This window comes from Pteronotus mesoamericanus, unplaced genomic scaffold (genome assembly GCF_021234165.1).
Source record: "Pteronotus mesoamericanus isolate MK-2021 breed Mesoamerican mustached bat unplaced genomic scaffold, CSHL_Meso_final contig_72, whole genome shotgun sequence".
In the NCBI taxonomy this organism is placed as follows: Eukaryota; Metazoa; Chordata; class Mammalia; order Chiroptera; family Mormoopidae; genus Pteronotus; species Pteronotus mesoamericanus.
The window spans coordinates 710,798-736,082 of record NW_026555242.1 but is presented as its reverse complement, the minus strand read 5'-3'; the positions used below and the strand labels follow the sequence as shown (position 1 = coordinate 736,082).

The 25,285-nt window shown below is 43.2% G+C and overlaps 1 protein-coding gene across 3 annotated transcripts in view; it reads right to left on the bottom strand.

Moving 5' to 3' along the window:
- Positions 1 to 25,285, bottom strand: part of BCL7C (BAF chromatin remodeling complex subunit BCL7C) — a 289,889-nt gene that overhangs the window by 232,595 nt on the left and 32,009 nt on the right. Inside the window, exon 6 of one of the 3 annotated variants that reach the window (XM_054582664.1) lies at positions 11,952 to 12,232. The exons of the other annotated variants lie outside the window; for them this stretch is intronic. Coding sequence (XP_054438639.1) covers positions 12,032 to 12,232 — 201 coding nt within the window. The 3' untranslated portion in view covers positions 11,952 to 12,031. Of the gene's footprint in view, positions 1 to 11,951; positions 12,233 to 25,285 lie in introns of those variants that run through there. 3 annotated transcript variants of the gene reach the window in all.

Here is a 25,285-nt window from a genome sequence, read left to right as displayed (position 1 = left end):
GGTTTGAACTCAGGCTGTTTTGACTCCAGAATGTGAGCTCTTAACCTCGCTTGCTGAAAGGTGTAATTAAAAAGGAAGGGGTTTAATTTCTTTTCGTTCTTTCCTTTTTTTTACTCCTTAAGTAACAATACCTAGTTTTATTTCATGAATCATGGTATCCAATGAGTTTATTACTTTGCTTTCCTGTGTTTGAGTAAGTCACTCGCTTTCCTCATGCAGAATTTAGAAAGTGTATACATGATTTAAGCCTTGAAAACTGAAGTGACCACTTCAGGACACATAGGAGAGGATGGTGCAGGAGCTCTGAGCACCAGCGGCTGGGTGCTTGGTCACCACATGCTGGTGCCTCCCTGAAAGCAGTTTCCAATCTCTGCAGCTGCAGGATGAGGGTGAAGCTTCTTGCCAAGGGGTCAAGGTAGGTCCATTTGCTTTGCTCAGTCTCCCTGTTGAATATTCAAGATATCTTGAATGTCTATTTCCTGCCAGGGAGGACACTGCATGAAGATGGACTGGGGTGGCTATTATTTTAGTGTCTTTACCATGTGTGGACCATGTATTCCTTAGCCTATATTTCTGCAGTGATGCCTGGTGCCAACTGCTTATGCAACAGCTATTCTCCCAGATCCATATTCTTTAACTACTCTTTCTGCTTCCTCCATCAGCAGCCTGCCAAATCCCTGATGCTGAAATTTAGTAGGATCTCAACTGCTCACAGGGACTACACTTCCATATACATGCGACTCTCGGACTATGGAAACACCTCCAACCAATTTGAAATGGAAGGTTTCCTCTAAACATTTTTGTAATCTCAGGAGGCCAAGCAAAATGTCTTGACTTGGGTCTTCATATGATAAGCATGTTTCTTAGCCACAATTTGCAACATACTCTCTCCTTACCAATTCAACCTGGTATGGCTGTATTTTGTGATGAATTTCTTGAATTCCAGCCTCTCTGGTTCTTACATCTCAACACTGTATTTGAAGGTCTTCCATTCTTGTAAATGCTTGCTCTCTCAAATTACCATGCTCAACTCCGGAGTTAAGGGCATTGGAATATCTCTCCGCACTTGATACACTGGAATCCATGGAGGCTTAAGGGCAAGGATCCAAGCCATTGATTGGATAAAGTCACTAGGAGAATAACTCATACCTTCCTGGTTTCCACAGGTCATAAAGCTCAGTTCCATGAATCACCAGGTTAAGGGTAAAGTATTAAACCATCAGGATGAAAAGCAGGGCTCTCAGAAAACTGTAAACTGTTCAGTATCTCTCTATTCCCACATTTGGCACATCAGGCATCATATGAGCTCCAGCTTTGAAAACAGAATCTTTGGCCAGGGGAAATGACTTACATGTTGCCTTCACATGTGGCCCCTGTTGGTATCTCTGGCCACATGTTCATAGACACTCTGCACTCCAATCTCCAGCCCTTTACAGCTGTAGGTCAACATGTCACTTAAATGCCATGTCATGCTATAATCAGGACTGGTTACAGTGGCAAATTCCAATACATTTTGTGAGGCCTCTCTCAGAACACTTGACTGCCTCATAGATATTGTTGGAGGTATGTCCTGACAAAGCGTCATGTAAGTTTCAAATAAAACAATCTCTGTTCTTCTGGAAGGGCCATAAGCACTCCACCCATCCCAATAAACTCCACTTTATCCACACTGTGACCAAGTTGTTTCAACTGTTCTATTCAGTGTCTTGTCTGAAGCTATGGGTTGTATCTAGCACAGATAGCTAGCATGGAGGTTGGCTTATATCCAGTGTAGGACTGGATCAAATATTTGAAATCTGAATCAGGTCCATCAGGGCAGTATACACATATACGAGGTCTGTCCAGAAGGTATTCAGCCATGTAATATGAAAAATAGAGACATTTATTGAAGAAGATACAAAATACAAGAAACATTGTGCATGGGATAATGATGCCTCAGTCCCCTTCAAAGTAGACACCTTGGGGCCTCACACAGTTCTCCCAATCACCATCAGCTGCCCCATCATCTTTTCCTGAATCTCATCGACAGGCTGAAATCTCTTCCCTTTCAAAGGTGATTTTAGTTTTGGGAAATGCCAGAAGTTGCAGGACGCCAAATCTGGGCTGTAGCAGAGCTGAATCACCTGGGTGATTTGCTGTTTTGCAAAAAAAATTCTGCACAGATGTGACGCATGAGCAGGTGTGTTGTTATGATGAAGCTGCCAATCACCAGTTGCCCATAGCTGCGGCCCTTTGAATCATCTGGATAGTTTCCGCAGAGGAATGTTCAAGCTTAATGCAAAATCAGATGCAGATTCGTTACTCTACTCGCTCAGTCATTTTGAATGTGACAGCCACACAGTAGACATGCTCACTCAGTGGTGTCTACTGTCCCTACTGACTAGTACAGTGAAGTTGTCATTGCTCACGCATGGGCATTCCAGTCCACTCTCCTTGCTTGCCATCTTACATTGGAGTTACACAAATGGAGTTCTGTAATGTACAAATGTACAAATGGAGTAATGTAATGGAGTTCTGTTCTCATTACATTAACAATGGCTGGACTTTTTCCGGACAGACCTCATATTTCCTGTAAAACTGATGTGTGGACATCTGTGGGGTTTGCTCATCACAGCCGCAAGAGCTTTGGGTTTTGTCTTTAATTTGGAGACCAAGACACTTTCCATACTGAGGTGGGACTGCAGCAATGACATCCACCAGGTCAGGCTGTGCTGAAAGTCTATATTTAGCAGCTGTCTTGGTTTTCACCTTATGTAGACCAATGTCTCTCCCCTGTTCATGGGTTTCAATTAGTTGTTTAATAACATCTCCTGTGGTCAGCATGATTAACTCAGCAGGGCTGAGAGCTCCTTTCTGCTTCTGCCTCATTTCTCCGCTGTCGTGCTGCTGCCACCTCAGATAATGTCAAGGAGTTTAATTTTTTTTTAATGCTGACCCAAGGATATGTTTATTAATTTTAGAGAGAGAGGAAGAGAGATTGATGTGAGAGAGGAATATTGATCAGTTGGCTCCTGGACCTGCCCCAACTGGGGATAAACCTTTAACCAAAGCGTGTGCCCTGACCTGGGATCTAACCCATAACCTTTTGGTGTGTGGGACCACGCTCCAACTAACTGGGCCACCCAGCCAAGGTGGTTTAATTTCTTATGTGTTAAATAACACTAAATATTCAGGAAATAAAACATTTAATAATACAAGGAACAGCATGAGAAACAGTTTTATTGGAAATATTCTAACACATTTTCTGAACAAGTAATCAAAAATAAATAGAGACATAGAAGATATGAACATAACATTTTTTACCCTGAAAACAACTAGTGTATCTCCTTTTCAAGTTTCATGAACAGTGACAAAATTCAATAAATAGTAAGCCACAGAAAATATTTTGGTAAATTTTGAAAAGTGAAAATTCTAGAGTCAGTCTTTAATCAAAATGCAATTCAACTAACAATAATATAAAAAACACCACTTAGAAATCGAAACACATAAACAGCATCTCAAATTACCCTTAGGACAATAAAAAACTATTTAGAAAATAATAAAAAAATAGGATATAGTCAAAGCTATCTGCAGAGGTAAAATTAACAAGCATTAAGTGTTTTGTGTCAAAAAGAAAAAAAATGAATTAAGCATGCAAGTTGATATTTTGAAAAAGTGTATAAAAATGCCCTTCCCAAAGGGAGAAAGGAAATATTTGAAGTAGAAAACAGAAAAAAACACACACCCAGAAGCCTAAAGCAGGAAAGATGTCCCTTTCAGTCTATGGACAGAGAAGTGTGTAGCCATGCTCCAGGTGAACTCGGTCCTCTGACCTGTATCCTCAATCCTCCCCATTCTCACCGCTCGTTCTCTGGTTGGTGTGCTCACCTACTCCCAAGGCTTCAGCTGTCTTCAGCTCCTTTCTCTGTCAGCACCACGTCTTATACACACTGTGCTTTTAGGTGGCATCTGCATGCACTCTACAGTAAATTCTTTCCACCTGGGACTCCCTTTTTATTAGACTTGAGGTCTTCATGGCAGGAAGCATGTCCTGATCATCACTGTATCCTCAGAGCCTGGGATGTGGTGGGTCCTTAGCAAATGTTTGTTGAATGAAAGAATGAGTTGGATGGACTCAAGCACTGATTCCTGAGTTGCATTTGGTCCCTAGTTGCTTCTGTTCCCACTGCCGAGCCACAGCTCCCAAGCCAAAGTCATGAGGCCTGAAACGAGTTATTTCAACACTAAGAGAGCTTACTATGAAGTATCTGCCTGATGAGATATTTATACAACCAGTAATGACTATGTTGACAATGTCAATAAAATGAGGAAGTGGGGCTTCGATTTTTCTTTCTTCTTTTTCACTGAGTAATTAAATAAATATTTTTCTTGTGAAATAGAAAATAGTCCTTTCTACCTTTAAAGCCTGGTTCAAATGCCACCTTCTCTGGGGATCTTCCCTGAATTTCTCTGACTAGAAACAACTGACCCTTTTCTGGGCTTCCAGAGCATCTGCCCCTTCCTCTGGTCTCTTAAAAGTTCTGCCTTTGGTTATTTGTGTCTCCAAATGGACTGTAGACACCCTCCAGGCAGACTGCAGTTCTCTGGCACAGCAGCCCCCTGCTAAGTAGAGAATGCACTTGGAGACAACATACAGGTTCGAATGGGCAGTGCCTGGATGACAGAGACCACGCGGAACTGAAAGCATACTGGGGCAAAGGATCATGGTCCCCAGACAGACTACTGCAAACCCAAGGGACCGTATGTGTACACTCATGCGTACATTGAGTCCAGCTGGGAAAATGTCCAGGATGCAAGTTGTGTGGCTTCAGCCAAAATTAGGCAGGGAGATGGGGGTTTGCTGTCACACTAGCTCGGCAGATAAGTGCAGTTGAGGCAGATGTTTTGACCATCATTCTTGTGCCCAGATGAATATGGAGGGGGTGTTCCAGGCACAGGGATTCACCTGGGCAATCTCCAGGGGCAGAGGCAAGCGGATTAACTTTAGAAAGAACCATAACATTAGTCTCTGCCACGACCCTCCATCTTTACAGGACTGTCAGAACAATCTTCCTAAAATTCAAATCATACCCTGTCACTCTATTCACAGCCCTTCAGTGGTTCCCCACACTCTTCAGGATTTGGCCTTACATTACAGGATCCATGTGATCTGGCCCCCACAGAACTCTCTCCATTGTCAGCTGCCACAAACCCCCAAGACCCCCAAACAGTGAACTCCCTCAGTGTTCCCCGTCTGGCCCCTCTGTCTCCTCACCACATATTCTCCCCTTACAGCATTTTATCCGGGACCATAGACTCAAAGTCATCAATATGTGGCAACTCCTAAACTTTCTTGTGGTCCGGACTTCTATATCCAGCTTTGAAACAATATATCAAATTGTCTACGTGACTTAGATGTCGAAGATATCTCAAACTGAACTGTCCAAAACAGAAACCCGTCCCACTTACCCCCTTACTCTGCTTGCCTTCCCGCGCGCCGCCGCCCCCCGCCCCGCCCCACGCCCGACCACCCAGCCAGCCACTCTCGTCACTCCGGACTCCTCCCTCTCCGAGCACTCACACGTTCATTCCACTACCAAGTCCTGCCGATTCTACCCCAAATTCCAGAACACCCATCCGTTCCTTTCATCCTGCATGTCATTGCTCTGATGTAAGTCACATCTCCCACCTGGACTGAACAAGAGCCTCCTAACGAGTTTTCCTGCTTCCTTGTCTGTGCCCTTACAATTCATTCTCACACAGTACTGCTGGTGGTCTTATAGGCAAATTGATCCACTGCACCGAAGTTGGGATAAAATTCAGGCTTCTAGTCTGAAGGGGTTCCCACTGGCCAAATCTGGAACGATTTGGGGACCGATATAATTAAGGTTAATGGCTGTAAAATTCTTGGAAAATAATAGAAATTCGAAGTCTCTACTGCTAATAAATATATAAATAAGCAGGCAAAAGAATGTCCAGTGGAGGCAGCACTTGTCCAGAATGTCCAGAGGCAACTGGAGTTGAAGTCACGATTTCATAAACATCATGACAAAAACTGACTCGAGTCAGGCAAGAATCATCAGTAAATGTTAAATTTCATCTATTTACTGATCTATGAAATAGGATACCTGCATGGTTGTAATATATCTCCTTGTTGCATATCAGTTACAAGGGAAAAATAGTAACTGTAGACTGGAGAAATCAGACAAAAATCACCAAGGAAGAGCATATGGGCATAGTGTGCCTCTTGTGTCACACTGAGGACACAATAACATGCAGATCCAGCCAGAAATGTATGATCCATATCTAATAATGAAGGAACAGCAAACAAGCCCCAAATGAGGAACATTCTACTAAAGGGAGAGAGTGCATTCATCCATAGTGTCAATATCATAAAAGATAAAGAAAGGCTACCTATTCCAGATTAAAGGAGACTAAAAAGAAATGGCAATTTAGTACAATCCCTCATTTTTAGACTGGATCCTGGACTAGGGAAAATGCTATATAAAAGATTTTGTTAAGACAATTGACAAAATGGGTGGTAAATTAGATACCATATTACATCAATGTTAAATTTAGTAGATAACTGTGCTGTACTGTACTGTGGTAGGAAATACACATTATAAGTAGGGGTAAAAGAACATAACATATGACGCTTACTCTCCAGAAGTTCAGAATAAGAGTGCATGTATATATTGGGTTGGTCAAAAGTTCATTTGGCTTTTTCTGTATGATGGCTCTAGTAGTGCTTAGTTGTTTTTAACTTCATTCAAAACAATTTTGTAAGATTGTATTGTGACAGCTGTCATACCATTGTGCATTTAAAAAAACATTAAAATTGGTGAATTTTTGTGTAGCCATTTTAATATTGAAGATGGAAGAAAATAAGCAACATTTTTGGCATATTATGCTTTATTATTTCAAGAAAGGTAAAAATGTAGCTGAAACACAAAGAGAGATTTGTGCAGTGTATGGAGAAGGTGCTGTCACTGGTTGAACATGTCAAAATTGGTTTGCGAAGTTTTGTGCTGGAGATTTCTCACTGGACGATGCTCCACGGTCAGGTAGACCAGTTGAAGTTAATAGAGATCGAATTGCGATTGAGACATTAATTGAGAGCAATCAATGTTATACCACACAGGAGAGAGCCTACATACTCAAAATATCCAACTCAATAAAGTTATTGGTGAAAATGAAAAATGTGTCTTTATGGAAAAAGCTAAACGGAATTTTTGGCCAACTCAATATACTATATATTAAATTTAGAGAGAGAGAGCAAGTAATTTTAATAATTAGGGTGAAGACTTTGTATTATTAATTTTTTTGGTAACTTTGAAATTATTTCCAAATTAAAAGTCAAACCAAGAAATCTAGGTTCCTGGCCATGGCCCACAAGGCATTTGCCACTATTCCCAGCCAGCTCGCCCAGTCTTATCTTGACCGCTTGCCCCAGCATACACAGCTCCATTGACACAGCTCCGCTTTCCGTTTTCCCAACATACAAAGTTCTTTTCCATCTCTGGGCCTTTGTGCACACACCTACTGTTGCCTCTGTGTGGAATTCTCTTCTTCCAACTCAGGCCTCAGGGCTATAGTAACTGTCACTTTCTCAAAATGGTCTTTGACCCCCAATATAGTATAGATCTACTCTATTCTTTCATGGCACCCTAAACTTTTCCTTCCATTCTGTATACTTAACAGTGTTAAAAGCAAATACTTAGCACTGTTTATAAGAGTGTGTATTTTGGAAGGATTGCTTAATGTCCATTTTCTCTGGTAGGCTGAAAGCTCCCTGAAGCCAGGGATCCTGTCTGTTTCCCTCACAAACATGTCCTCCACCTCTGTCCCTACACCCTGCACACTGCCAGGCAGCTGATTAAATGGTGAATTCCACCTTCCAAGTTCACCCCCAAAACTGCCAACAGCTCTCAGGAAACATACCTAATAGTCCAGCTCTAGCCCCAAGAACTGATTCCAGAGGCTTTGTCTACAAAGGCTGCTTGGATCCCCCACCTCTACAACCAGCATTTGAAGTGAAGAGGCCATGGTAAGGAGGAACGGGAGCCTGGGAGGAGAGTGATGTTAAGGGAGAGATGGAGTTCAGTCGGGAGCCTGGAATGAGTGGGGATGTCAGGAGGCAGGTGGCTGGATCAGGCTGGTGCTCAGAGGGACAGTCTGGATTAGAATAAGAGATGACCAGCAGTTTCGGCTGTGGGCATAAAGGAGCTACCTCACACCTCACAGACCTGTGCAAAAGAAAGAGAAGAGAGTCCAAGGACACGGCCCAGAAGACATGGACTTAAGGGCTAAGCAGAGAAAAACGTCCCTGGAAGCAAAGAAGCTGTCCAGGAAAAGCAGGGGATCTGGGGGGGGGGGGCGGCGGGGAGGGAGAGACAGAGAGAGAGAAAAAGAGAGAGGGAGAGGGAGGGGGAGAGAGAGAGAGAGGGAGAGAGAGATCGGTCATGGAAAGGAAGAGAGGAAGTCACTTAGGTGCTCAATCCCTTACATTTGTGTTTCCTTCTTCCCATTCAAGCTCAGCATCTGGTTCCTGGTTATTGAGGCAGCCTGGTAAGTGGTAAGGGCTTGAACTTTCTCTAAATCCTGACTCTACAACGTATAGGTTGAAAGATTCCGGGCAATGGGCTTAACTCCCAGATGCCAAGCCCTCATCTGCAAAAAGGGAGCCATGCCAGTATTCACTTTCTGGGGCAGCTGTCAGGATTACAGAAGATAATCTTGGAAAGCCCTGGGATCCAAAATTGGTCTACAGCCTAGGAATGAATGAGCACCAGAAGTGCATGCATGGATAGCAGGAATGGGATGCACTGGTTCTGGCTGATAGGATTGTTTCCTAAGCTCAGGCAGTAGTAGGGCTTTAGACAAGAGTCAGAGCTTCCTCACCACCTTCTATTACATGTCCTCTTCCTCTGTTTCAATTCCTGTTAAGCAAACCTATAGCAGGAAGGCTACATTTAACATTATTTTTTCTCCAAAACCAGCTCCTGAAAACTGGTTTTCCCCCTGTCTTCTCCCCGTGTCCCAAGTCAGACAATGCCAGAGTTTGCCTACTTGGTTGCAACTAAGCCCTGTTTACCAGGTAACCAGGGTGATACCTTCTCTTAAACACAGATGTCTTCTATGGATATGAGTAAGGATTCTCAGGCCCCTTACTTGGAAATACTACTAACATCTGCCAGTAGCTTCTGACCATCCCATTTCTGAAGGAAAGAGAAGTGTGGACACCATTTCACAGCTTAGAAAGCACTTGCACAACAAAATCCCTCATTTATCCTCACAACTGCCCTGTGAGGTAGATACAGCAGATTACAACTACACTGGCCCACATTTATCAAGTATTTACAATGTACCATGCTCTGTGTTAAGAATTTGCATATGTGATCTCATTTAAACTGCCTAAACCCTATGAAATGGGATCAATCAGTTTTTCCATTTTACAGAAGAGAAAAATGGGGCTCTGCATGGTGAGACCTCGCCCCAAGTCAAAGAAGTGGTAAATAACGAGTTCAAATCTCAGACTGTCAACTCCAAAGCCACACTTTTAACCTTCTATACTATTGCCTCACAAAGCAAGTATATTATTTCCCAGGCACCATTCTATTCATTAAAATGAAGCTCAGAGAGGTAAAGTGACTTGCCCAATGTCTCACAACCAGGAGATGGCAGGACTGGGATCCATAACTAGATCTTCTGGCTCTGAACTACCTGAAACCATGAAGCTTCAGTGACCAGGTTGGAAGATGTGCTAGGTAATTATTTCTGCATCAGACTTGTCTTGCCAATCCTTCTCAGACCAGAATTTTGTGTGTGTGTGTGTGTGTGTGTGTCAAGAAATTGGGAAAATAGGAAAAAGTATTATAATTTTCCTATGAGAATTAATGCTTGAAAATAAACAGAGGCATCTCTGGTTCGAAAGAATCTGCTGATACCAAGTAGAAAACAAGAGAAGAAAACACTGACACATGGAGTCCAAGGTTAGGAAAGACATTTCTGGAACTTGGGACAGGAGCACATAGGAGAAAAGTGGTCAAAGTCTAACCAGTCTTTTTGGTACTGTTGCTGTATTAAAAGTGTATTTGTGGTCTGTTATCAGTGAGTCATTCTCACAAATATTAAATAGTTTACATGCATAATATAGCTTAAGCAAATCCTATGAATGCTCTTTCAAGAAATAGCAAGTTTTGGAAACAATTCAGTCCTTAAACTGGCAATTTAAACACATGATTCTGTGCAGTGCAGGTAATCTTGTTAAAGATTTAAACATTTTGTTGTTGGAATACTACCCAATAATGTTCTCTGGTATTTTCTAGGTTTAGAATATTTGCAATACCCTACAGTTCTTTGTAACTACTGCTAAATGTGTATTTATTATTTATAAAAAATGCATAAAGTTATGAAAAATACAGATTAAGACAATTTCAGGAATTCCCAAGGATTCCAATTTTTCATTCCAAAATCTAGATGATCATTATCTGTTGGGAACTTGGAAACTTTAGCCCAGAGGAACTTCCCAAGCAACCCAGTGGGATGGCAAACTGTGGAGAGGCCATCTTCCTTGGCCTCCAGAAAGGACCCACACAGGAGCTGGTCCCAGAGCAGATCTTCCTTGGCCAATGTCCCTCTAAAGGCAGAGGTCTGGGGAGAGGATATTTCAAGGTTTCGAGGACTGAGCCTGAGAAGGATTGGCTGTAGCATGAAACTTCTATGGCATCTCAATCATCAGTGCAAGTGTTAACTTTCATTCCAGGGAGTATCTGCTCACTTTCGTCTCAAAAGTGTTTTATAGAATTACCCCAAGAAAAAGGGATGCTCCATAAACGGATGTTCCGTCAAACTTGCACCCTTAACTCAGGCAGTAGCTGGAGAAGCCATGCAGTAGGACAGCCTGTGGAGTCAGGCAGGCAGGCCTGGGTCTGAATGTGGTTGGTTCTGCCATATACTGGCTGTATGACTTTAGGCAGGTCCCTTAATTGCCGAGACTTAGTTTCTCTATCTGTAAAATGCTGACAGTGAGAATATCAATGTCACAGAGACATTGTGAGTATTAATGGGATAATTCCCATAAATCACAAAGCTTGGCACAGAGTAAGCCCTCAATAAATAGGAGACCTTATTATTTCCTAGTAAATAGGCCCAGCAGTGGAGTTGGTAACAAGAACTTGGTGAAAACCCTTGGAATCACCTGAAGGGCTCATGCCCTGAGCCTTCTCCAGGTGGTGATTTTCCTGCCCCTGAAGCTTCAAGGCCTCCCCACTAAGCCCAGGCTGCCTTCCCCATCTCCAGGTGGGTCCCATGGTGTGAGGTGGCCAGGCAGGCATGCTGGCAAAAGGCCTTTTGCCCACATGGATTCTCAGGGGACTGGCATGGTTGGCACTTGGTGGAAGCTCTTGCTGCTCTTCTGGTGACTGAGGTAACCTCGCCGGCAGGCCTGGCATTGTGGACCTTCCAGGGAGGTGTAAGGTAGGGGATGGAGTGGAGCGCTGGTTTGGGCAGTGCCACTCAGGGTCTCCACGCGGGGCGGGGAGCCTCTGGGTGACGCAGCAGTCACATCGTCAGGCAAGGCCTGGTGTTGCAGGAGGTGGGAGGCCTGTTGAAGCCTGAGTGGAGGTGTTGCTTCTGCCCCCTCTGATGGGAAAGGCGCTGGGCCTTACGTTCACACCTGGTTCACGGGCCAGAGCGGGAGCCCTGGCACCTGAGGAGGTGGGCGTCGCTGCCCAGAGTCTACCCTGTCCTCCAGCATGGCCAGGGCCCCTGGCTGTGATGCGTCCTCAGGCTCTGGATGGGGTCGGAGTTGTGCTCAAAGTCCTTCCCACATTTGTGGTGCTGGTAGGCCCACTCACTGTGCAACAGCAGATGGTGAGCAAGATGGGTGCTGTGGCTTTAGGGTCAGGGCAGGCTAGGGCCGCTAGCCCAGATGTTCCTATGTTGGCTGTCTGGTGAGGAAAATCTTCGCACCCTCAGGGCACGGGTGGGTGGCTCGATCTTGGGGTAGCCAAAGGAGGCCTAAGGGCCTCGCCTTGCCTAGGGAGCCAGCTCACCTCCCCTTCCCCTGGGGGATAGTCCTGGGTGCCCTCGGGGCCTTGTTTCCTCCCCCAGGAGCTCTGGTGTCCTGTGGCAATGTGGAACTGGGCCGGGCATTTGTCCGGAGGCCCCTCCTGGGAAGGAGCCTCCTGAGAGGCTCTGTCTTCAGGCCTTTCTCATGGAGGGCTCTCCTTGTCACTCTCACTCCTGAATCCTGCAGGGAGAAAAGAAGAAATCTGGGCAGTGTTTCTCTTCTCCTCACCCCACTCAACACTAGGAAGACCCTGCTGCAAATGACAGTTCTGTATTTCTGTCAGCAGGCAGAGGTTAAAGCAGGCCTTGAAGAAAGCTCAGTTTCTGAAATTTGACAGATGTAATGTCAGAACCAGCTCACACTGGTCCTATCCTGTTTCTAACAAGATACTGAGTTGTTTTTCAGAGACCACAGACCAAAATTGCAAGTCATGCAGCCCAAGCCTGCACAGAGGAGAGAACTTTGATCTCCAGGTGCACCACCTGCCCCCAAAGGAACCAAAGGACCAGGATATGACCAGAACTTAAACACTGGAACTCTTCTAGAAGTGAAGGATCTGTTGTCCATAAAGACCCAGTGTCATAGACCCTTACCGTATCTTACCATAAATGATCAAATACCAAAAACCCTGCAATTGAAACCCACCCTGTCAGAGCTTCCACAAACAATACTGTTCCCCCTAACACCTTAAAACTCACTCTGGACCCTGGATCAGGTAGACAGATTTGAGCCTTGCCTCCTCTGTCTTTGCAGGTAGGCTTAGTGGTAAAAACTTTTCTCTTCTCAAAAGCTGGTGCCTAGCATTGGTTCCTACGTACATCAAGCAGTGGGTTCTTGCTTAGTAAAAACTTTGGTGACTATAAAAATTTTAGTCTTTTCTCGTGACTGCCTGCTTGAGGCGCTGTGTCCCCAGGCAGCACAGGAGCCCTTGAAGCTGACTCTGAGCAGCTGCCTAGACGGGATTGTCTGAAGGCTCAGCTGTTCCTGGGTTCCTGCTACTCCGCTGCAGTGCTCTGCATGTAACTTTCACTTTTAAGAGAAGAAACAGTCCCTGGATCAGACATCTTTCAGGTGAGTGACCATGGTAATATGCACATGTGCCTAAATTGTCTAAAGAAATCTCTTGATTGTGTGAGGCCCGCCCCCAGAGGCTTGGGTTAGAACTCCCAGGGTTAGGGTCGTGGGTATGAGTCCCACCGACCCACAACCTAGGGAGCCAGTCTGAGGAAATATTACAGCTGCTGAGGTCCTCAAAGGTTGGGTTTGAATCCCAAACCTTTGGTTCGAGTCCTAGGGTCTTAGATTTCTCTCTCTGGAAGAGTACTCAGTCTATTCTGTTGTATGTGTGTTGGTCTTGTTCTGTATGCACTTTATTTTAAAGGTTCTATAATTTGCTGCTCTTCAGCAAGCCTGGAGGAGTTGCTGATAGCAGTCATGCAGGCTTAACTCAGGGCTGCTGTTTATTTAATTTTGACTGTACTAAGCGAACACTTGGTTGATTAATGACCAGAGATCAGCCCTTCCCACCTTGAGTGGATAAAAGGTGTCTGGTGCTAGCAAGGATGAACCTGGGTTGTCAATTTACCCCTGTTGAGGGGAAGCGTTATAGCAAGTTTAGGTACTGGAGCCCTACATTAATTGTCTTGAAAGTGTAGAGGCATTCAGAAAACATGAATGTGGAGGAGGTGAGTAAAAATTGCAGTGATTTTAGAATGTGTTCAAACTTAAGTGACTATCAATTTAAAATAAACCACTATAAACATAGCTTGGTATATAAGAAGCACATGGTAGGACTTCTGGTCAAGGTGGCAGAGTAGGTAAATGCTGTGATTACCACCTTCCATGACCACATCAAAATTACAAATAAACTACAGAAGAACCACCCTTGAGAACTACTGAAAAACTAGCTGAACAAAAGTCCCATAACTAAGGATACACTAAAAAAGCCACGTCAAGACTGGTGGAGGGGAGGAGATGTGGTATGAGCAAGCCCCACACCCATCTGGTTAAGAATCAAGAGGGATATCTCAGCTGGAAAAGTACCCCCTAGAGAGTGAGGGGGTCTCACACTGGGCTCCCCAATCTGGGGTTCCACAGCAAGGAAGAGTAGTCCCTATAACTTGCAACTGTGGAAATAAGCATGGATTGTGGTTTAGTGAGATTGAGGGCTGCTATAGTTCTAGGCATCCTCTTAAAGGGCCTCCACATGGATTTACTCACTGATGGACTCACTCACTTTGAGCTCCAGTGCTGGGGCAGCAGCATAAAAAGCGCTAGGGGCAGTCCTGGCTGGTGTGGCTCAGTTGGTGGAAGCATCATCCCATAAACTGAAAGGCTGCAGGTTCGATTCCCAGTCATGGTACATGCCTAGGTTGAGGGTTTGGTCCCTGGCCGGGGTGTGTACGAGAGGTAACCTATCAACATTTCTCTCTCCCATCAATGTTTCTTTCCCTCTCTCTCTCTCCCCCTCCCTTCCCCTCTCTCTAAAATCAGTAAGTATGTACTTGGGTGAGGATGAGGAAAAAAAAAAAAAGAAAAGAAAAGCACCAGGGACATAACAGGGAAAAACTGAATGGTCTGATTTCAGGGTGAGGGCTGGAGTGGCAGAAATCTTTGCAATTTTGTCCCTTTGTTGAGCTCCATTCACACACAGTCTGCAGGCACAGGTGAGTGCCAAGTCTGAGTCTCCATCAGCCTGGCTAACACCATTCACCCTGCCTCGATGATTCCCTGAGTCCCTTCCCCAACAAATTTTCGGGCCTACTCAAGCTGCTTCCAGGGGCTTTTCCATGCAAGCTACCTATCTTGGTTCCTGCTGCAGACTTTCCTAAAGTCTCTTCAAGGTTCACAAACCCCAAACAAGCAGTATCTATCTGGCCTCAGGATGCCCTGTACATCTTGCTAAGCTGCCGGAATCTCGACCCCAATGGCAGCTGACCTCTTTTCACAGCTTAGCCTCTCCCAGGCACCACCAAGCCCAACACATGCAGCAACCAACTGCAGATCACTTTGTAGCTCATACACATAGTCCTGGGCCAGGCACAGGCATTAGCTGACGTTGATCTGCAACAGAACCCTTCCCGAGAGGCTCCAGAATCAACACACCCAGTGGCCAGCTTCAGATCACACCAGAGCACCGCTCAACCCCCTCCACAAGCGACACACCCAAAAGGTGGTCTTGGCAAGCACCAGAACCCTGCTAAAGCGAATCCTTTATTAACAAATGTCATCCCAATAAATTCAATTTAAAAACGTAAATCATGCTACATGGGGTTGGGCCCTGTACAACAGCTCCTCTGCTATAGTCATGGCCATTCCTCAAACCCAGTCACCCTAAGGGTCAATCCCTCCCATTGACATGCCAGCAGCAATCGATGCTCAACTGCAACAGCAGGGCCCACAAGGGACACACACGGAGCATACTACGTAAGGCCGCTCTACCAAGACTAGACAACATGGCCCACATACCTAACACATAGGAACAAACACAGGGATTGAGCCAAAATGAGGAGACAAAGAAACATGAAAGGACAAAACAAAACTCCATAAAAAGAACTAAACAAAATGGAGATAAGCAATCTACCAGATGTAGAGTTCATGCTCAATGGACTTAGGGAGGAGCAGATGAACTCAGTTAGAACTTTAACAAAGAAATAGGAAACATAATAATGGAGATAGAAAACATAAAAAAAGAACCTACCAGAAATGAAGAATGCATTCACTGAAATGAAGAATACATTAGGGCCCTGACCAGTATGGCTCAGTTTGTTTGATGTCATCCCACAAAGTAAAAGGTTGCCAGTTCAATTCCAGGCCAGGACACATGCCTGGGTTGCAGGTTTAGTCCCTGGCAGGGGTGCATATGAGAGGCGACCGATTGATATCTCTGTCGCACATCAATCTTTCTCTCCCTCTCTTTCTCCTTCCCTTCCCCTCTCTCTAAAAATAAATTCATAAATTTTTTCTTAAAAAACATGCAAGTTTTCAGTTATAACAACAGTCACGGGGGTATAAAGTACAACATAGGGAATATAGCCAGTAATATTGTGATAATTATGTATGGTATAGGATGGTTAATAGACTTTTTGGAGTAATCATAGGTTATATAAAAGTCTAATCACTATTTTGTACATGTGAAACTAAGATTTTATATCAAATGTAATTGAAAAATAAACAATTATTATTTTTTCTAATACTCACCTGATGATATGTTCATCAATTCCAGAGAGAGAGACAGAGAGAGAGAGAGACAGACAGACAGACAGACAGACAGAAACAAACACTGATGTGAAAGAGAAACATCCATCAGTGCCTTCCATATGTGCCCTGACTGGGGATTGAACCTGCAACCTAGGTATGTGCCCTGACCAGGAATCAAACCTGCAGCCTTTTGGTGTACAGGATGGTGCTCCAACTAACTGAGCCACCCAGCCAGGGCAACAATTATTGTTTAAGAGCACAAGGTAAGCACAAACAAAAATAAAAAACAAGACCCATACGTATGGTACCTACAAAAGACTTACTACCAGATTGAAAGATACACATGTGCATATGAAAACAAAAAAAGCTGTCGTAGCAATTCTTACAGCAGACAAAATAGACTTTAAAACAAGGGCTGTAACAACATACAAAGAAAGGCATTCATGAAAAATGGAACAATCCAGCAAGAGGCCATAATGCTTGTAAATATCTCTGCACCCAAGGTAGGAGCATCTAAATATATAAAGCAAATATTGATGGACATAAAGGGAGAGAGCAACAGTAATACAGTCATAGTGGGGGACTTTAACACTCCATTTACATCAATGGACGGATCATCCAGACAGAAAATCAACAAGAAGATGGTGGCCTTAACTGAAAAATTAGACCAAATGGACTTAATTGATTTTTTGAGGACATTTCATCCAAAATTAGCAGAATATCAAGTTTTCTCAAGTGCGCATAAAACATTTCTTAGGGTAGACCACATGTTAGGCCACAAATAAAGTCTCAATAAATTTAAGAACACTGAAATCATATCAAGCATCTTCTTTGACCACAATTTTATGAAATTGAATATTAATTACATGGAGAAAACTGAAAAACACATGGACACTAAGTAACATGCTACTTACTAAACAAAGAATAGATTAACAATGAGATCCAAGATGAAATAAACAGATAACTTGAGATAAATTAAAATGAAAAAACAACAACCTCAAATCTACCAGACACAGCCAAATCTATGAATTCCAAGAAGGTAATTCATAGAAATACAGGCCTACCTCAAGAAACAATAAAAATTTTGGCCCTGGTTGGTGTGGCTTAGTGGGTTGAGTTCTAGCCTGTGAGCCACAAGATTGCCAGTTTGATTCCCAGTCAGGGCATGAGCCTGGGCTGTGGGCCAGGTCCCCAGTTGTGGGGGTGCGAGAGGAAACCAATCAATGTTTCTCTCCTCTCTTTCTCCCTTCCTTTCTCTCTAGAGAAAATAGACTGAGCTATTTCTGCATTTCTCCTTGAATTGAACATGAGGTTAAGATTTCTCGGTAGAGGGCGCTAAAGGGTCACCAAAAGAGGAAAAGGTTGCTCCTCCTGGTTATGGTCATTTTTTAAAAATTTAAATTGTATTGCTTATGCTATTACAGTTGTCCTATTTTCCCCTCTATCCCTCCTCCATCCCCTCAGGCAATCCTTATGCCTTTGTTCATGTCCATCGGTCATACGTGTAAGTTCTTTGGCTACTGCATTTCCTATACTGTACTTTATATCCCCATGGCTAATCTGTAACTACCTATTTGTCCTTAATCCTCTCACCTCTTCACTCCTCCCATCTGGCACCCATCTGGCACCCATCAAATGCTCTCTGTATCCATGATTCTGATCTGTTCTTCTTTTTTGCTTAGTTTGTTTTTTAGATTCAATTTTTGATTGATATGTATTTATTGCCATTTTATTAGTTTTCATAGTTTCATTAGTTTATTAGTTTCATAGTTCATAGTTTTGATCTTTTTTTCTTAAATAAGTCCCTTTTACATTTCACATAATAATGGTTTGGTGATGATGGACTCCTTTAGTTTTTTCTTGTCTGGGAAGCTATTTAACTGTCCTTGCATTCTAAATGATAGCCTTGTTGGGTAGAGCAGTCTTGGCTGTAGGTCCCTGCTTTCTGTGACTTTGAATATTTCTTGCCAATCCCCTCTAGCCTGCAAAGTTTCTTTGTATAAATCAGCTGACAGTCTTATGGGAACTCCCCTGTAGGTAACTGATTTTGCTGTGTATAATGCATACCCACGGTTTTGGCCCAGAATTTCAGGGAAGAAAAAAAATCTTTCATTTTAATTTTTTAATTCAATTTTTAATTAATTTTTTTGGAACAAAACTGATTATCATATTCCAGGGTATTATTTTTCATATGGATATCATTATTGCTTTCTAGAGTCACACTTTCAGTGCATAAGTATAAATAAAAGAATTAAAAAACATTTATACAGATATGGAATTAGTGCTACCCGTGTATAATGTGCACCCTTATTTTCCCCTCAAAAATTTGGGCAAAAGAGTGTGCATTATACATAGCAAAATACAGAAACTGCTTTTCTCTTGCTGCTTATAAGATTCTCTCTTTATCTTTAATCATTGGCATTTTAATTTTGATCTGTCTTGGAGTGGGCCTCTTTGCATCCTTCTTGTTTGGGACTCTGTGCGCTTCCTGGACTTGCATGTCTATTTCCTTCACCAGATAAAGGAAGTTTTCTTTCAGTATTTTTTTTCAAACAGATTTCCAATTTCTTGCTCTTTCTTTTCTCCTGGCACCCCTCTGATGCAAATGTTGGAATGCTTGAAGTTGTCCCGGAGGGTGCTTACACTACCCTCATTTTTTTAGATTCTTTTTTCTTCTTGTTGTTCTGATTGGTTGTTTTTTGGTTCTTTATGTTCCAAAGCATTGATTTGATTCTCGGCCTCATCCACTCTTCTGTTGTTTCCCTGTAAATTGTTCTTTATTTCAATTTGTATATCTTCTGTTTCTGACTGGATCTTTTTTATGATGTTGAGATTCTCACCTAAGTTCTTTGAGCATCCTTATAACCAGTGTTTTGAACTCTGCATCTAATAGATTGTTTATCTCCCTTTCATTTTGTTCTTTTTCTGGAGTTTTGATCTGTTCTTTAATTTGGGTCATGTTTCTTTGTCTCCTCATTTTGGCAGCCTCCCTGTGTTTGTTTCTATGTGTTAGGTAGAGCCACTATGACTCCCTGTCTTGGTAGCTTGGCCTAATGTAGTAGGTGCCTGTGGAGTCCAGTGGCACAGCCTCCTCCATCTCCCAAGCTGGGTAGTCAAGGAGGGCCCTTCGTGTGGGCTGAGTGTACCCTTCTCTTGCAGTTGAGCCTTGACTGCCATTGGCAGGTCAATGGGAGGGATTCACCCAGGCCAGGCAGCTGTAAGGGCTGCCTGTGACCACTGACCACAAACCTCCACCTTCTGTGGAGTGTCAGCTGTGCAGGGGCAGGATGGTGGTGCTTCAGGATGGTCTCTATCCACTGGATGTGCAGGCCAAGGTCAGCCCCCACCTGTTTTCTGCCCAGGGCCACCCTACATGAGCTACAAAGAAATCTGCAGATGTTTGTTACTTGTGCTGGGCTTGGACATTCCCAGGAGAAGTCAAGCTGTGAACCTAGCCTGGCTGTTCCTACTGCCAGGCCTAGGACCACTTAGCAAGTGGTATGGGGGCTGGGGGCTTGCTGAGGCTGGCTGTTGCTTCTTTGAGAGAATTTAGGAAGTTGTGAAGCATTAGTCAAGACCAGCCTTTCATATGGAAAAGCCATTGTTAACAGCTTGGGTGGGCCCATAAGTTGGGTGGGGCAGAGACTCAGGGGACCTCCAGGGTGGTACAAACAGTGTTAGCCAGGCTGATGAGGTCTCAGACATGACACCTGCCTGCTGGCTCTGTGGCTCTGTGGGAAGTGGGTTCAGAAAAGGAACGATAGCTTCTGCATGCCTTTCTGCCAGTTAGAAAGCTGTCTCTCAGCTCTCGCCTGATGCCAGACACTTCACTTCCTCCCTATATGCCACTGGAGCATTTCAAGCTGCTACCCTGGTGCTAAAGCTCAGAGGGAGTGAGATGAGAAAGTCTGTGTGTCGGTTCATTAAGAGAAGCTGCTTGGGATTCCAAAAGTTTCTTCCACCGACTCAGATCCTGCTGGTTTTTGCAGCCAGAAGTTATGGGAACCTATCTTCCTGGCACTGTAACCCTGGGCTATGGGTCCTGGTATGAGGCTGGGACTCCTCGCTCCCAAGATATCCCTCCTGAATTTTTATCCACCACACGTGGATGTGGAACTAGTCCATTCTGCATCTGCACCCCTCCTACCAGTCTGGATGGATGTGGTTTCTTTCATTCCTAGTTGTCAGACTTCCATTCAACTCTATGTCTTATGGCTCTGAGTGATGGTCGTTCTATAGTTTAGTTGTAATTTTGATGTGGTTGTGCAAGGTGGTGATCCATGTTTACCTACGCCTCCATCTTAACTGAAAGTCCTGGTTCTGGTCTTAAGGTTTTCTTTCTCTTGTTCTTACTGCAGTTTTGCAAGGGCACATGTGAGCAGGCACATTCAGTCCTCTGCCTTAGACGCGTCCAGAGTAAGGAGCCCTTTGCGGGGCTCATAGCTCCCAACTTGCAAAAAAATTGCTGCACCATCTTTACCCCCATGTGGACACCACAAACTCCACACTATGGGCTGCCTTTGCAATGAGTAGAGTCCTCCTGATGCTAGGACTCTTGGACTTCCTTTGTACACTTACCCACCTGTCTTGACTCTCATGCAGCTTTCCCTAGCTCTGATCTCCCTGAGAGTAAGCTTTCCCCAGCACTTGGCTTCAGTAGCAGTCTGGCTTTCTCCATCACTGTGGTCTTATGTAGTGCATTTTCTCTAATGTTGACAGCACTTGGTTCCTGCACTGGGGCAGCTTTTTCCAGCACTGGGCTCTTGCTGAGTACACATGCTCTAAAACATGCCTCCTGTAATGGCGTGACTTTCTACAGTGCTTGATTCCTGCACCAGCAAACCTCTCTCCAGCACAGAACTCCTGCAAGTACACTTTCTACAGTCTTGGTTCCAGCAATGCTTAGTGATTAGCAGCTTCACCTGACACTTCAAGAGGATGATTTCCAGGAAGTCCCATTGGTGAGGCAGTCAGTGACTTTCACTGCCCTTTCAATTGGAGTCTGGAGCTCAGCCCTAGTAAAAGAGGACTTGTCCTTGAGCAGTCTATCTCAGCCCTAGGGATAGTAGCTGATTTTAATGTATGCTACTTTTGTATTCTTTAGAATTATCTTTAGCTCTCATTAGCCAGTTCCCCATTATTCCAATCCCCTGTTATAATTCTTTATGTTAAATTTTCCCATTGTGCCTTCTGTCTCCTGATTGGACCTTGATTGATATAACAGTTGGTACCAGGGGTAGTACCAGGAGAGAGATGCACAAAGATGGGATGATTTGGTCACACCCTTAGGCTTTAGCACAGTGCTGAGCTTCTTGCCAATGGGGAATGGGATAATAATAATCCAGAACAGAGAGTGGCCTCACAGTTAATCGAGCTTTCACCTGTGGTTGATTGCGGGGCAGTGCCAGTTGAAGCACCTGCCTTGGGAACCCAAATGGCTGAGGCCCTTGACTGCTGTGGCATTAATTATGACTAAGGACTGTGTCATAGAATGGACTCTTTTCAGTGCACTTCAGTGATTATAAAGAGAAAATGACAAGCTCAGGTCTAATTCCTAGCACAAGTCACAATCTGAGAACCAGGATGCTTTCACAACAGTTCTGAAACAGTCTCTTACTTAAGTAGACTGAGGATTGATATTGCTGAAAGTCAAACACAAAATTTAATTCTATAGGTTGCTGATTTATAATGATAATTGAATTCACAGTCCTATCAAATTTATCACGGTAAAACGGGGGCATTGATCAGTAAAGAATAGATCTAGAAATTGGGAATGTTGCATCTAGTTGTACCCAGATGAAAAGGACAATATTGAACTCCCAAGTCATTTTGATTCTCCCTTGCCAGTGGTCACCCTCCTGTGGCTGAAGACACCAGCTTTCCTCTATCTGAAAACCCTGTGATACTCTCACCTGGGGCAAATGCCTTGAAAGGGGACGCTTATTCCATTCAAAATCCACAACTAGCCTGTTGCCACTAGATTTTTAAGTAGGGTCAAATCTCAGCATATTCCAGAGGGACAGGTACACACTGTGATCCAGGAAGAAACAGCTTTTACGCAAAAAGAATTGCAATATGTTGCTATTATGTTGTCTAAAACCTTGGGAGTGTGTGAGAATGGATTTTAAGGGTCTTAAACTAATGAGAATAAGCCGTAACAGTAGATAGGGCCAAATTCATTGATATGAATACATTTATTAGAAACTCCAGCTTTAATGTGCTAGCTTGTGCACCCGAAGTTGGCTCTGAGAAGTTACTTGGTTGGTTGACTGAAATTTAAATTTGATAGTTGCCTAGAGTTAGTGAAGTTGAGATGCCAGTTTTCCTGGCACCACATAGAAGAGGAAATCCAAAGGTTTAGTGTGATAGACTGTATTTATCATGTGCCACCTGTCAACAGTAATCATGAGAGGACCCAAAAGACACTTCCTTTGCTAAGGCATTGAAGGGAGCACCTCTAACCTTTAAAAGCTCTCTGGTTATTCTACTTTGTAGGTGAGGTAGGGCTGTAGGGGAAACCACCACAGATATGGGCTCCCTGACCTTAAATGGGTATGATGGGATCAAGACAAGGTTGATACATCAACTGTAAAGGGCAGCATGGACCACCAGGCAGTCTGATTTGTCAATGGGTAATTGATCACATTGTCCTTAGGAATGAAATAAATGGGCAGTCTATTCCAGTATTGCTTCATCTGTTTCCTTCTTGATCTCCTGTGTAGTTATTTCATCCATTATTAAAAGTAGGGTATTGAAGTCTCCAAATGTTATTGTTGAATTGTCTATTTCTTCCTTAAATTCTGTCAGTTCTTCTATCATATATTCTGGGGCTCTACTGTCAGGTACATATATGTTTATAATTACGCCCTCCTAATGAATCAGACAAAACAGAATTTAAATAATTATATATAAAATTTCATTCTTCCAACACTTTGAATATGTTACCCCACTGCTTTCTGGCCTCCAGTTCCCAATAAGAAGTTAGCCATTACTCTTATTGAGGCTCTGTTATACATGATGATTTGCTTTTTCTCTTGCATCTTCAGTATTTGTCTTTTGACAATTTGTCTATGATGTGTCTAGATGTGAATCTCTTTCAGTTTATCCTACTTGGAGCTTCTTAGAAGTATAAATTTGGAAAGCTTTTGTACATTGCTTCTTCAAATATTCTTTCTTTTCCTTCCTCTTCTCTCCTTCTCGGACCTATGTGTATATATTAGTTCACTTGATGGTGTCTCATAGGTCTCTGGGGGCACAATTAATTTTCCTTCATTCTTTTCTCTTCCCATCCCTCAGACTAAATTATCTCAAATTGCCCTGACCTGTGTGGCTTGGTTGGGCCATTGTCCTGCAAAAACAAAGGGTCACTGGTTCAATTCCTGGTCAGGGTTGCAGGTTCTGTCCCCAGTCCAGGCGCATACAAGAGGCAGCAAAAGATGTTTTTCTCCCTCTCTTTCTCCCTCCCTTCCCCTCTCTCTAAAAGTAAATAAACAAAATCTTTTTAAAAATTATCTAAAATTACCTGTCTTCAAAGTAATTGTTTTCTTCTTCTTGTGTCTGTTAATTAAGACACTTCAGTGAGTCTGTCATTTTAGTTATTGTTCTTTTGTACTTTTTAACTACAGAATTTCTATTTGGTGCGTACGTATATGTGTGTATTTGTGTGTGTGTGTGTGTATATATAGTGTGTGTGTGTGTATGTATCTATATTTGGTATTATACAGGGGTCCAGCAGAAGTGAGACTTGCTTGAGTGGGTTTGCTGGGTAATAATATGAGTGTAATAATTTATAGTCTTAATTTGAACATTTCACCTAAAAGGTCATTATGGTGTGCTTGAGTGTGATATTGTTATATTACAGAATTACATCCTTATGATTTTGTAACAAGAAAAGGGGGGTCATTATTTGTTCCAGATCCTGTATATTGTATATTTTTTAAAAAATAAAAACATATAGCCCTGGCTGTTGTGGCTCAGTGGATTGAATGCTGTTCTGTGGACTAAAAGGTTGACATTTCGGTTCCGGTCAGGGCACATGCCTGGGCCACGGACTGAGTCCCCTGTTGGGGTCTTGTGAGGGGCAACAAGTCGATGTATCTCTCACACATCAATGTTTCTATCCCTCTCTTTCTCCCTCCTTTCCTCTCTCTCTAAAAATAAATAAAATCTTTAATAAAATAAAATAAAAATATATACTAAAATATATTTATATTAAAATATACATTATTGCCCTGGCTGGGTAAGTCAGTTGGCTAGAACATTGTCCTGATACACCAACATAGTGGATTTGATCCCTGGTCATGGCACATACAAGAATCACCCAATCAATGCATGCATAAGCACAACAATAAATCGATGTTTCTGTTTCTCTCTCTCTAAAAAAATCAATAAATAAATATTTTAAATTTATATTAAAATATATACTTACAAATTTTTATTTTAAAAATATAAACACACATATAAAATTACATTTAAAATATAAATATAGGAGAGAATCAAGATGGCGGAGGAATGAGTGGAAGTTACACTGACCTCCTCCAAGGACCAATCTGGAATTACAACTAAATTGTGGAGAAATCACCGGGAACAAACAATTGAAAGATAGCGAGAGAGGAGCCTTTTAACCTTTGACAGACAGGAAAATCAGCTTTAACACAACCTAGCTGGTAAGGAGTGCGGTAGAGACTTGAGAAGGCAGGCAGGGTGCCCACAGGTGGCAGCACCAGAAGGATATTGAAATGGCCAGTTGGATCCCCCTGAGAAGAGCGGGGTCAAAACCATAAATAGGGATCTCCAGCCTAGAGTACCAGAGCCCAAAAAGTACACAGATAACAGCCAGCTGAAAAAAGCAGCAGGTTTGCTCTTTGCCAGAGACAGGCAGCTGGAGACGCAAAGAGCCGTTTAAAGGGCCAAAACATACATTTTTATTTGCAGCCACTTACCCTGGTCTCCAGTGGAGGTGGGGGCAGAGTGGGCTGGAGACGCCTGGGGAGAGATTGGGGATGGAGTTTTGGGGAGAGAACAGAGAGAGTG